The sequence below is a fragment of the Protobothrops mucrosquamatus genome, unplaced genomic scaffold (assembly GCF_001527695.2).
Source record: "Protobothrops mucrosquamatus isolate PMUCROS unplaced genomic scaffold, P.Mucros_1.0 scaffold_202, whole genome shotgun sequence".
NCBI lineage: Eukaryota > Metazoa > Chordata > Lepidosauria > Squamata > Viperidae > Protobothrops > Protobothrops mucrosquamatus.
In genome coordinates, this window is record NW_015386278.1 from 753,390 (window position 1) to 765,295 (window position 11,906).

At 35.8% G+C, this 11,906-nt stretch overlaps 1 protein-coding gene across 1 annotated transcript in view; it reads left to right on the forward strand.

Annotated features, from left to right (window-relative positions):
- Positions 1-11,906, forward strand: part of EIF2AK4 (eukaryotic translation initiation factor 2 alpha kinase 4) — a gene marked incomplete at its 3' end in the record, with an annotated part of 47,137 nt that overhangs the window by 5,224 nt on the left and 30,007 nt on the right. Inside the window, 8 exon segments of the mRNA XM_015825832.1 lie at positions 536-638; positions 3,105-3,278; positions 3,779-3,859; positions 5,080-5,228; positions 6,224-6,339; positions 7,529-7,686; positions 8,597-9,132; positions 11,277-11,386. Of these exon segments, the coding sequence (XP_015681318.1) occupies positions 536-638; positions 3,105-3,278; positions 3,779-3,859; positions 5,080-5,228; positions 6,224-6,339; positions 7,529-7,686; positions 8,597-9,132; positions 11,277-11,386 (1,427 nt within the window).

An 11,906-nucleotide genomic window follows, 5' to 3' on the forward strand; every position in this document is an offset into this window, starting at 1 on the left:
ACTCGGTCCAATGCTGCGGCAGCGGCCGTCTCCCAGGCCGCCGCCAGATTGTCAACCGAATCGTGAACTAGGTCCTCAGGATATGGCCCAAGCTCCGTCAGGAACCTCTCCGGGTCCATCAGGCGCCTGGGGCGGAACCATCTAGGCGGTTCCTCCTCCCTGCGGCGGGGGGGAGCGGTCCGGAAGTCCATCCTGAGGACTGAATGATCTGACCATGACAGGGGTTCAACAACTACCTATTTAATCTAGACTTTGTTGATTTAAAATTATTTTTTAAATATTTTACATTACTTAACAGCTGTTTAAATTAATTTTTGTGGCATGTTCTTTTGAAATGTATAAATACATTTTTATAATTTTTTATTACAGTTATGTTCTCTTGTGTTTAGGAAAGGACATTGCAATAAAAGGTGGCCTGGTTTTTTAAATAGCTCAATACGTTTTCATGATTTATTGGAAATAATAGTGCTGTGATATAACATGGGTAACACTTCATAAAACTCCTGTTCTAGTGATTTATTTTTCTTCCCTCTAGTGTTCCAGAAATCGAACTTAAAAATGTGAAAGGCTTATCAAATGAAAATATAAACTTACTAAAATCCAAACTAGAGATATTAGCAAAAGAGCGTTGTGGAGAGGTAAGTGTTGATGTTGAGTGACATTGTTGATATAATATTTGAGGTTTCAAATGAATATGGAAAATTGTTTGTGTGTGCACATGTGTATTTTGTGAATGTGATCATCAATTTTGAGCAAAAATAGATTTGTTTTTCCTGTAATGTCTATTAGCTGAAAAGATTGTACCAGAAGCATTCGTAATGTATGTTGGAGATTATGCACTGGTGTTCCTTCACCCTGTGTGTACTAACACCTTTATCTTTACTCTCTAAGCAATCTGAAGATCAGTTCTGCTTCTAATAGCTACTTCTGTAAATACTGTGATCTTCAGACCTTTCCAGTTCTTTCTGTAAATCATTATCAGATGTGTGTCTTCTTGCTAGAATGCCCCTTTTAGTGCTGTGTATTTTATTTTTATTTACTGATTTATTTATTGCACTTCTGTACTGCTATAATAGTAAAAAAAATCTTCTCAGTGGTCTTCGGTCAATGAAAATACAAAGAACCATATCATTGCAATATGATGATAATAAAAAACAAAATTGTAATGAAATGAAGATCCATAAAATAAAGGTAAAAATAGACGAGCGCAGGTATCAAACCCATTGCAGCAAAAGCAGCTCTATAGTTGAAAAAGCTCTACATAAAAGTTCTGTTTTAACAGCTCCGGGGAATAAAGTTAGTATAGGAGCCAACCTATGGAAGGAGGCGTTTTATAATTATTAATTAGCTTATACATTACTTTTTTTATATATCCTTGTATTACTTTTTATCATGCTTGATTAGAGGGTTTTTAAAATCTCTTTGATTACTTCATGAGTTTTCATTATTTAGGAGGGATAGCTATATAAGTGTTTATTATAAAATTGTCACAGAACATTAACAGAATCTCATTAGAGTTGGCAGTACATTAATGCTGAGAGAGATACTAATATCTAGCTACCTTTAGTAAGTTCAATGAGGTAAATTTAATGGGGCACATGCACAGGCACACAAACCACCAAAGCTTTAGGTTACATAGAAAGTTGGGGAAAAAATCCCAGAAGTAGCAGTGGTGCATCACATAAATAGTGTTTCCCAAAATATACAAATATATGTCTGTGAAGTCACCAGAAATTAGGCTTGTCTTGAAGAAAACATCACATTAATGATGATGGCAAGCCTTCTCTTTAAGAATAAAGAACTCTTTAGAATTAAGGATTTCTGCATGGACTGCCTTTAGCACTATGTGCTATTGTTACATGCCCCTCTTTATCGGGAGAATATAACTTTTACTCTCCTAGTGAGACTTAATTGCAATGACGTCATGTCATCTTTGCCTTAAATGATTGCTTTCCAGTGTTACTTATTTGTTAGTATGAGTTTTGAAGTAATTTAGTACTTCTTTTATCTGAATAGTTCCTGTTTGCCCAAACTAGAAAATCCTGTTCTATTGTTTGATGGAGTTTACATATTATATATGATTTTCCAGTAACAGTGTGCCCAATAAAGTAGAACAGAAATGTGTGTGTTTATGTGCCTTTGAGTCAGTGTTGATTCCTGGACATAGTCCCTTCAGTTTTCTTGGCAAGATTTTGGAAGTCCTTTGTCATTGCCTCCTTCCTAGGGTTGAGAGACAATGACTGGCCCAAGGTCAACCAGCTGGCTTTGTGCCTAAGATTGAACTCATTTGGTTCCATAATCACTATATCAACTTGGCTCTAGAGTAGAAATAGATATGAATAAATGGAGTGATTAGTCTCCCCCTTTTTTTGCAGCCAATTAAATGTAACGAAGTTCCATTGTCAATTTCCGAAGTTTCAAATGCAGTTTAGGTTTGAGAAGAATGAAGCCTACGTTTCTACAGCAATTATGACTATTATATTTTTCTGCCAAAAGAAACACAGGCATTAATTTTGAACTGGGTATATTTTGATTATCTATTCAAAGCAGAAATGATATATTTAGAAGGATATGAACGTGCAATCATATTTTATCAAGGTGAACTGGATAGTTAAATTAATGAGACAGATCAATACAAAGTTCTTTTTTTACTGTTATGATTATTGTTAAGTGTCTTAAAAATTATTGATATCATCTTTAAATGTCGGTATAGACAGTATAATGTTAATGGTGTCCACATGTATTTCCTAGGTACTGTCAAATGCAGGTTGCTAATGACTTTTCAATATGTATATATAGTTTCATCTGAATCACTGCTGAGAAATTATTTTGATTCTGCTTTAACTAGTAGGATTTAGAACTATAATACATTTAAAGACAATGCACTGTGCCTTACCACCAAGGTATGCATTCAATAGAAACTCTTATAATAGTCATTATTGAGATGGGACAGGATCTTCTGAAGTTAAGTTTAGTTGAGTCTTATGCTGTTTAGTTATTTAGCTTAAAAGAAAAAAAATCAGTTGTGTTTCATTGAAGGATGTGCTGCTGTGTATATATAAGTGCAACCACTGCAAGCATTTGAACAGTTTTATCTTTCCTAGGTGATGATATTTGAGCTGGCAGAATACATACAGTCATTTCTTAGTGATTACAATAAACCCCCTTCAAAATCTTTCCATGAAGAAATGCTAAAGAATCAACAAAAGGAACAAGAAAGACTAGCCAAGGAAGAACAACAACGAATTCAAGACATGAAGAAAAAAGAAGAACAGATGGTGAGAACATTGTAATATTTTTATCCTCACCATTTTATTTCTTTAATTTCTGTTCATCTCAGCAGAAAAAAAAGACCATGCCTACAGTCTGTATTACTCATTTATATGAGTATTATTACTAATATATTTTATACTACTCTTCCAAAGGATGAAGAACTGTATAAATCAATCAACCAGTCAGTCTGTCTGTCCAATAAAAAAAAATATATACGTAGTTCAAGGTTGAACTATGGAGTCCTTGATGCTCTCTGAACTTGGTTGTTTGCTTGCAGATGTTTTATTATCTAACTAGGTAACATCATTAATGCTAGTGAATGTGGAGTTTGCTTCCTGTTTATATAGTAGCTTGCCCTGCCAATGTTGATGAGGGTGTAGTTTCCTCCTTAGTAATTCCTTGATTACTGTATTGTTTTCTGCTTGATTGTTTGGTGTTAATCTTCTAAACTCTTGCCTAGTAAAATAAGATACTATTCTATGGCATATCAATGAATGTATTTCAGCAACGTGAAATTCTTGATGAAATTCAGAAAAGAGAGGAAGAAAAGAGAGAAGAAAGAAAAAGGAAGGAAATAGCAAAACAGGTATTATAAAAATATCTCTGTATTGCCAAAGAATAAGAAATATGCATATCAGCCAGTTTTTTCTTCTCTAGAATTCTTTATGAATTGCTTCAAAACGTCTTGATTCAGGTTTGGAGACTGCAGGCCATAAATATCATCAGTGTTCTTCAGAAAGTTTGTAGGCAGACCTCTCTTTGCTTATGCCCTGCCAAGGTTTTTGTGAAGCTGTTCATTCTCCCAAAGAATTTTAAAATTGGATAGGAGCATTGGAATTTCTCTCATAATTTGTTTAGGAATAAGGTGGCTCTGGAATTCTGAGCATTGAAGTCCACACATCTTAGTTGCCAAGTTTGAAAAACACTGATCTAGATTCTCTGTGGACTTGGGAGTCACAGACTTATTTGCTGCTCATCTCTCTCTGAGATAGCACAGGAATAAGCAGAGGGGAATAAAAGGGATTGAGGATAGCAAGAGAAGATTGGTGTAGTATCCTTGCCATAGATTTATATGTTCCAAACATAGAATGGTGGGTTTTACCAATGCAGACTCTGTATTCCTCCCCTTTTCTAAAAGCTACAAATATGTTTGACCTAGATTACCCCAATGTTTACATTTGTACTCAATAGAGATTTGCATGCAAAAGCAGCATATAATAAATATCTCTGCTTGCTGCCTCAGGATGCAAGCTGTCAAAACTGACTTTTTGAATAGCAAGGACAATAATTTTCAGTTAAGGAAGGAACTTATGACTCTTAAAGCCCTCCCCCGAAGGGAGCACCAGTCAGGAGCCCATCTACAATAGCCCTCGACTTATGACTTGTTTTACGACTATTCAAAGTTATGAAAGCCACAGAATGGGTGATTTATGGCCTGTAAAGCATTCTCAGCCATCGTAAATGATTGTACTACCACTACCCCCAATCACATGACTGCATGTTGGGTGGGTCAGCTTTACAACTGGTCAGGGCATTCTGTGGTCACATGAATGCAATTTTTTGTTTGTTTCTGGCAAAAAATACCCATTCAAATGAATGGACTAGCTTAATGACCACAGCATTCACTTAATAACCACCGCAAAAAAGGCCCCAAAATTACTTCCTCTCATTTGAGTGTCTCAAATTATGATTGTAATGATTTACGACCAGATTCCTGGCCCCAATTCTGGTTACAAGTCAAGGACATAGTTACTTAAAAGATTTTGGTGCACTAATGTGATTCACTTTCCTCGCCTATCTTTCCAGGAACGCTTGGGTAATGCCACTCTGATAAAACAGGATCCTTCTATTGTTCAAGATGTTGCAGGGAGCAAAACGACTGTCAGCATAACAACTGGTGCAACAGATCATGTAGGGAATAATAAATATCGTGCAAATTCCACAGGACGTTCAAAGTATGTATTTTATCACAATGGGATAAGATATTTTAAGAGAATTAATTGCTTTCACTCATGAAACCTCTTGGTTTTTGTAGATGTCATGTCATTTGAATGGTATACAAATGGTGTGAAAATTAACAAAAAGAACAAAAATAATGAATACTGCATGCATTACAATTAACAAAAATAATAACATTTGTAAAACTGGACAAATACTTCTTTTCTATCTGTCTTTGTTTAGATTAAGTATTCTATTGCAGGAGACTTAGACATCTTAGAAATTTGTTTATATCATTATATATGTTTAATTTTCCACTTAGATAAGTTAGATAAATATAGTAAACTTTGATTTTTCTGTCCCCCTATAGTGGACTTTAGATGCAACAAACAAAATCTAATTTTAGACAGTATCATCAAACAATAGACTGGTCCATTATTTGGCAAATCAGTCTGAACAACCTTCATAGTTTATGCAAATATGTAACCCTCTTCTAATTTATGCAAAAGCTATATATATTGTTAACTTTTAGTTCATTATGTAAAGTTATGTAGAGTTCATAGATGTTCAGCTATAATTGACTCCTGTTCTTCACAGGAAGTCCATGAAGCTGGGGGTGTACTATATAAATAAATGAATTGTATGGTATAATAGGAACATATATAAAAATTCTTGCTTGGTTATCTTTTTCTTTGAAAATGATACACATTTTCTAAAGAACATGATAATGACTTGCTTTCTGCTGTTGCAAATGAACAGTTCTGTTTTATAATAGTTTTACTGAAATTAGAAATGAACCAAGTTCTGTGGAAATACATTAATTTGCCATTAGTACCACACACTTAAACTAGTATTCTGGCCATCTTCTCAGTGAATTGAATGGCTGTTACATATATACAGAGAGAGGGGGATGGGACACCTAAGCATATGCATGTGTGTGTTTATGTGTGTGTGTATGTGTGTGTACAGTATGTGTTTTCCAAAGAAAATAATATTGATGTTGGCTGTATAGGAGAGAGCGTCAGTACTCTAGCTGCAGCAATGAAGAATCTCAAGGAATGTGTGAAATTCTGAATTTTCATAACAGTGCAAATGGTCAGCTTAAAGTGCACAAAGGAAAATGTATAGGTAAGTTGAACATAAACATATTAGAAATGCAAAAATATATTGTGTGTTTGTCCATTTAATTCAAGATAAAAACATCCTATATGTCAGTGGTGGTGAACCTATGGCACGCCTGCCAGAGGCGGCACTCAGAGCCCTCTCTGTGGGCACGTGCACCGTTGGCCCAGTCCTGCCTCTCCCCATGGCCCCCTCCTCACCAGCAGCCCCCCCTGAGGAGAGTCGCCCCCGGTCGTGGCCCGTGCAGAGCAGCGCAGCCAAGGACATGGCAGCCGGGCAGCAGGTACAAGACTCTGCGCCCTGCAGCATCATCTCTGCGTGGCTGCCATGGTGCTGCAGGGCCACCTGGGCAATCTGCCGCAGTGGGTCGTGGAAGTGGTAGGTGGCCCTGCGGGGAGGGGACAGGGCAGAGTGGGTGGGGCAGGAGGCGGGGTGGAATAGGCGGGGCAGGGGGCAGAGCGGTTTTTGGGCACTCGGTGTCTAAAAGGTTCGCCATCACTGCTATATGTACTTTGAGAAAGAGGAAAGCTTCCCCCCTTTTTTTGTGATCTGGTGTTTATTTGACAATTCAAAGGATCCAATCTATTCATTTTTTATCTTTAAGCATTGCTAAATGTTAGAAAAGGCAAACTTGCCAAATATTACATTCTTTCCAGTTCTGACATTGTGCTTTTACCATTGTTTGCATCAAATTAGGCCCCAAAAGCTATGATTTTTTTTCACCAAATGGAATCTCTGTTGGGCATGGAATCTCTGTGATATCAGATGCCTCTGCAAGTAAAGCCCCAGGGTGTGGCTAAGGCTGCGCTGGTCATTCTGCTGAAGCAACAAGCCACTTGTGAAGTTGAATAATAATATGACGGATTTTATGGTAGCAACAATTGTGAGAATGATTGTCTCTCTATCATGTATGTGTGGTCTGTTTGGGCAATTGTGAATATCAACATTTTTTTATTATTTCCCCTTCCATATGAGAGATGATCAAAATGCCCCAGGTTAAGTCCACCAAAATTGTTGACAGTTTTTTTTTATTAATTTTGAATGCAACCCTTCCTCACCCCAGTGTATTTAAAACAGTAGCAACAAAAGAAGAGAGGACATATCAAATGGAACTAATGCTTAATTTATTATGAACCTGGGATCTATAGGAATATCTGCATTAATAACTGATATCTTAACCTACCTTTATCTAAAGGCAAAGATGAACAACTTGGTAAATCAATCTACAATGCTTTAGATATTTGTTCTGGCAACTTTGTCCAAGTGAATGAATGGGTACTTCAGTGGCAAAAGAAAATGGGAAAATTTCTCACAACTCAAGAAAAGGAAAAGGTTGAAAAGTGTAAAAAACAGGTAATCATTCTTTTGTGTGTGTTTTATTTAGTCTTGTGGCCCCTTTGATTATTGCTACTTGAAAATTATAACTGAACATCAAGCATCTGAGATGTGCTGTATAACAAAAAACTGAATTAATATCAGTAATGCATTTGTAAATCTTCCTGGGTACTTTGGAACAGAACATACAGTACATACATACATAACATACATACATACATACATACATACATACATACATACAAACATATTTTTGTAGAAACTGTTAAGGATTTATCAAATGCATGAAGGAAGATAAATTGAAGGAAGATAAATCAATCTTTGTCTATTCTGCAGTCCTATAGATGCCATAATTCTGTGAGAATTCAAAGCATAAGTGAAAGACATTGGATTTAGCAAGGTTAACATAGATTTCCAGTACTAATCTGTAAGCATTTAAACACAGCATGAATATTCTGTGTTAGATTAATCATTAGGATTTTGCATGCTTTGAAAATGATTCAAAAGTAGTGTTTTGCACTCATGCAAATGTGTGTGCATGCTATCCCTCTGCGATTCATTAGAGTAGTCTGTTTGTCTTCTGGCTTCCAGGTGAGTATGGTTCAAGGAATCAGTTCATTAATTCAACTCTTTCAAAGATGCCATGCTTGCTTCCTCTGAATAATTTTGGTAGCTTGCACAGCCCTAAAGGTCATCCCCATAATCCTTTCTTTCCATGATTCAGATCTTAATGAAACGTTCTGTGCTAAAACAGAAAAAAATAGGTTGTACACATGATTAAAAGCTTACAAATGTCTTTTATCTAGCTTCCTCAGTTGAATCAATGGAGTTCAGTTGGTCTGTTCAGTGCCTTGTACGGAAAATATCTTGAGTGATCATATTCCTTCCATAATTCAATACTAATTAAAATGTTTGTTTCCTTTTAAAGATACAGGGAGCAGAAACAGAATTCAGTTCTCTGATGAAATTAAGCCATCCTAACATAGTTCGTTACCTATCTATGACCTTTAAAGAGCACAGTGACTCAATTGTAGTACACATATTGGTGGAACACATCAATGGATCTAACCTTTCCGTGTACTTGGACAGAGAGATCCCGCTTCCTGTTGATCAGTTGCGCCATTATGCAACTCAGCTTTTGTCAGCTCTTGACTATTTACATAGTAATTCAGTAGTCCACAAAGTTTTGAGTGCATCCAGCATTCTGGTAGATACTGAAGGAAACATCAAGATGACTGATTACAGTATTTCCAAACGGTTGGCAGAAATCTGTAAGGAGGATGTTTTTGAGCAAACCAAAGTCCGATTTAGTGAGGACGCCTTGCCCAACAAACCAGGGAAAAAAGGAGATATATGGAGATTGGGTTTGATGTTGCTTGCTCTCAGCCAAGGATGGCTAACCAAGGAATATCCAGTCACAATTCCAAGTGATTTGCCTGATGATTTTGAAGACTTTTTGAAAAAGTATGTAAATAGCCTGTAATGTTTAACTATTATTGAATATACATAATTATAATTTAGGATATAAGTGGGAATTTTAACAATATTTTAATAGTAATTGCTCTTTGTGATTTCAACATGATTCAAGGATTAAAAACCAAGATAATTATTTAGATGTGCAAGTGGAATGTATGCATCCAGGAATATGAAGTTATTGGGATTTTTTGTTTTAAGTTATTCCCTATTAGCTGAAGACAGTAAAAAGCATGCATTATTCTAAAATTAAACGTTGCTATATAATTAAAAGTAATGTACATCTTATATTGATTTTATAATGCTGTGTTAGCTAACTTGGAATGGGTGGGTTGTTGTTAGTTTTGGTTCTACACTTAAATTTTTTCATCTGGATTTTTTTTACTGTCTAATTACCTATCTAATTTCCTTTGTTTACGTTTCTTTATAAGAGTTTATGTTGGATAATTTCTCCCTTATTTTTTCCCTTTTCTTTTGGAGATATAAGCTATGCATATGTGCTTCTATGCTTTGAGTTGTATGTAGACCAACATAATATTTCTGTTACTTTTTTGTGGGACATAAAATGCCTCAGGCCCAGAGGAAGTAGACTCTTACCAAATAGAACAATATAAATCCTAAACTTTTATGGCTGTACTAAGGATTTCAAGAAATACTTCACAGATGTTTTGCATGCTTATTTTTACTTTGACTGTGGATCAGATAATTATGAGTGAGGGTTTTAATCAAGCTTTATGTCCTTTATTAGATCAGAAGACTAACCACTATTTTTTGTAGATAAAAAATATTGTAAACATATGCTTCAGTTTAATTTGAAGGATATAGTGCAGCTTTTAAATCCTTTGTGATAATACACTATTTTAGTTGGATGTAAGAGAGTTTTTGGTTTAGACCAGGGGTAGTCAACCTTGGCTCTTTTATGACTCGTGGACTTCAAGCTGGCTCAGGAATTCTGGGAATTGAAGTCCATGAGTCATAAAAGAGCCAAGGTTGACTACCCCTGGTTTAGACTGTACTTTAGTATCTTAAACTTTACTTAAATGGATTAATACATACAATATTGGTACTTAAGATCACATCCCAACTACTAGAATAAATAGTGATCCTTTTTTCGTGCATGGTGTTTATCAGGTATATCTTATTAATATTTTAATGTTTCATATTATTGCTATTATTGATTGTTAAGCCACATAAAGTTGCCACTAAGTTGAGATGCATGATATAGAAGTTTAATAAATAAATATCAGGATCACACTGTAAATTCATAGCAATCCATGTATGTTGTGGATTATATGTAATTTCTGTCCATTTCCTCATATCCTTTACGTTCTGCTCTGGAAGGAGAATTATTTTATCTGCTGACAGAAAACTACTGTATACATAAAACCGGGGATTTTTGAAATGCTAAAATATAATTCGGACAATATCTGAAAAAGTTATATGATTTGGCATTATTATCTAACTTTATTATTTTAGGATGTTGCTACCTAATTCTTCTTGCGATACATTGCATACTTCTGTATTAAGAGACATTGATTAAGGAAAACATTTTACTTCCTACTTAGCCATTTTTCCCAGAAAGATCTGAGACTCTGTCTCCCAAGATTTCAACCCTTGAAGAGCACAAGGCTATAAAAGGCTATATGGGTAGTCCTCAACTTATGACCACAAATGAGCCCAAAGTTTCTGTTGTTAAGTGAGACGTTTTGTTGAGTTTTGCCCTGTTTTACGACATTTCTTGTCATAGTTGTTAAGTGAATCCCTGCAGTTATTAAGTTAGTAACCCAGTTGTTAAGTGAATCTGGCTTCCCCATTGACTTTGCTTTTCAGAAAGTTGTAAAAGGCGATCACATGACCCCGGGACACAGCAACCCTCATAAATATGAACCAGTTGCCAAAGCATTTGAATTGTGATCACAAGACCATGGGGATGCTGCAAAAGTTGTAATGTGAAAAATAGCAATAAGTCACTTTATCCAGTGCTGTTGTAACTTTGAACGGACACTAAATGAACTGTTGTAAGTCGAGGACTATCTATACTTAAGTTTTGCAGCTTTAATTGCAAACGTGAAAGATTCATGTAGTTACAACCTAAATAGCAACATTAACCCTATCTTTTTCTGGATCGCATTCAGGTGTGTTTGCTTGGAAGATAAAGAAAGATGGAGTCCTCAGCAACTACTACAGCATAGTTTTATAAATCCACCACTAGTAAAAGCACCCATATTGGAAGAAAGCCCAGATGGTAAATATTTCAGTGTTTCTAATGTGCTAACCTTTTAGGTAAACATACAACTGTGTTTTAAAAATGCGTGGCATACATCTTTAAATTATGTTAAGAGAGTTGTATATTTTAATATAAGATGCCTGTCAAAACAATGAGGTGATTTTTTAGTTTTTGGTACATGTTTATTTAAATATTGTGTTTGAGAGAATTTCAGATATGTAATATCATCATTAGGCAATAAAATAATTCTAAACAATTATTTATGCCTGAGTCATTACAAAATGGTCCTATCTTATATTCTTGATGTAAATATGTTTACATAGTCCTCATCATTCCAGTTCTGCCCACCAGGTTTTCAGGCATTCCATCGGCCAAGGACCCGGGGTAGGGGCGGAGGGGTAGCGGTCATTATAAGGGAGAGCCTTTGTCCAAGGGAGACCACTGTGCCTCAGATAGACGGCGTGGAGTCGCTCTTTGTGAAGTGGGGGCAAGGGGTGCAAGTGGGCTTGTTGATTATATACCTGGCTCCCTGCTATGT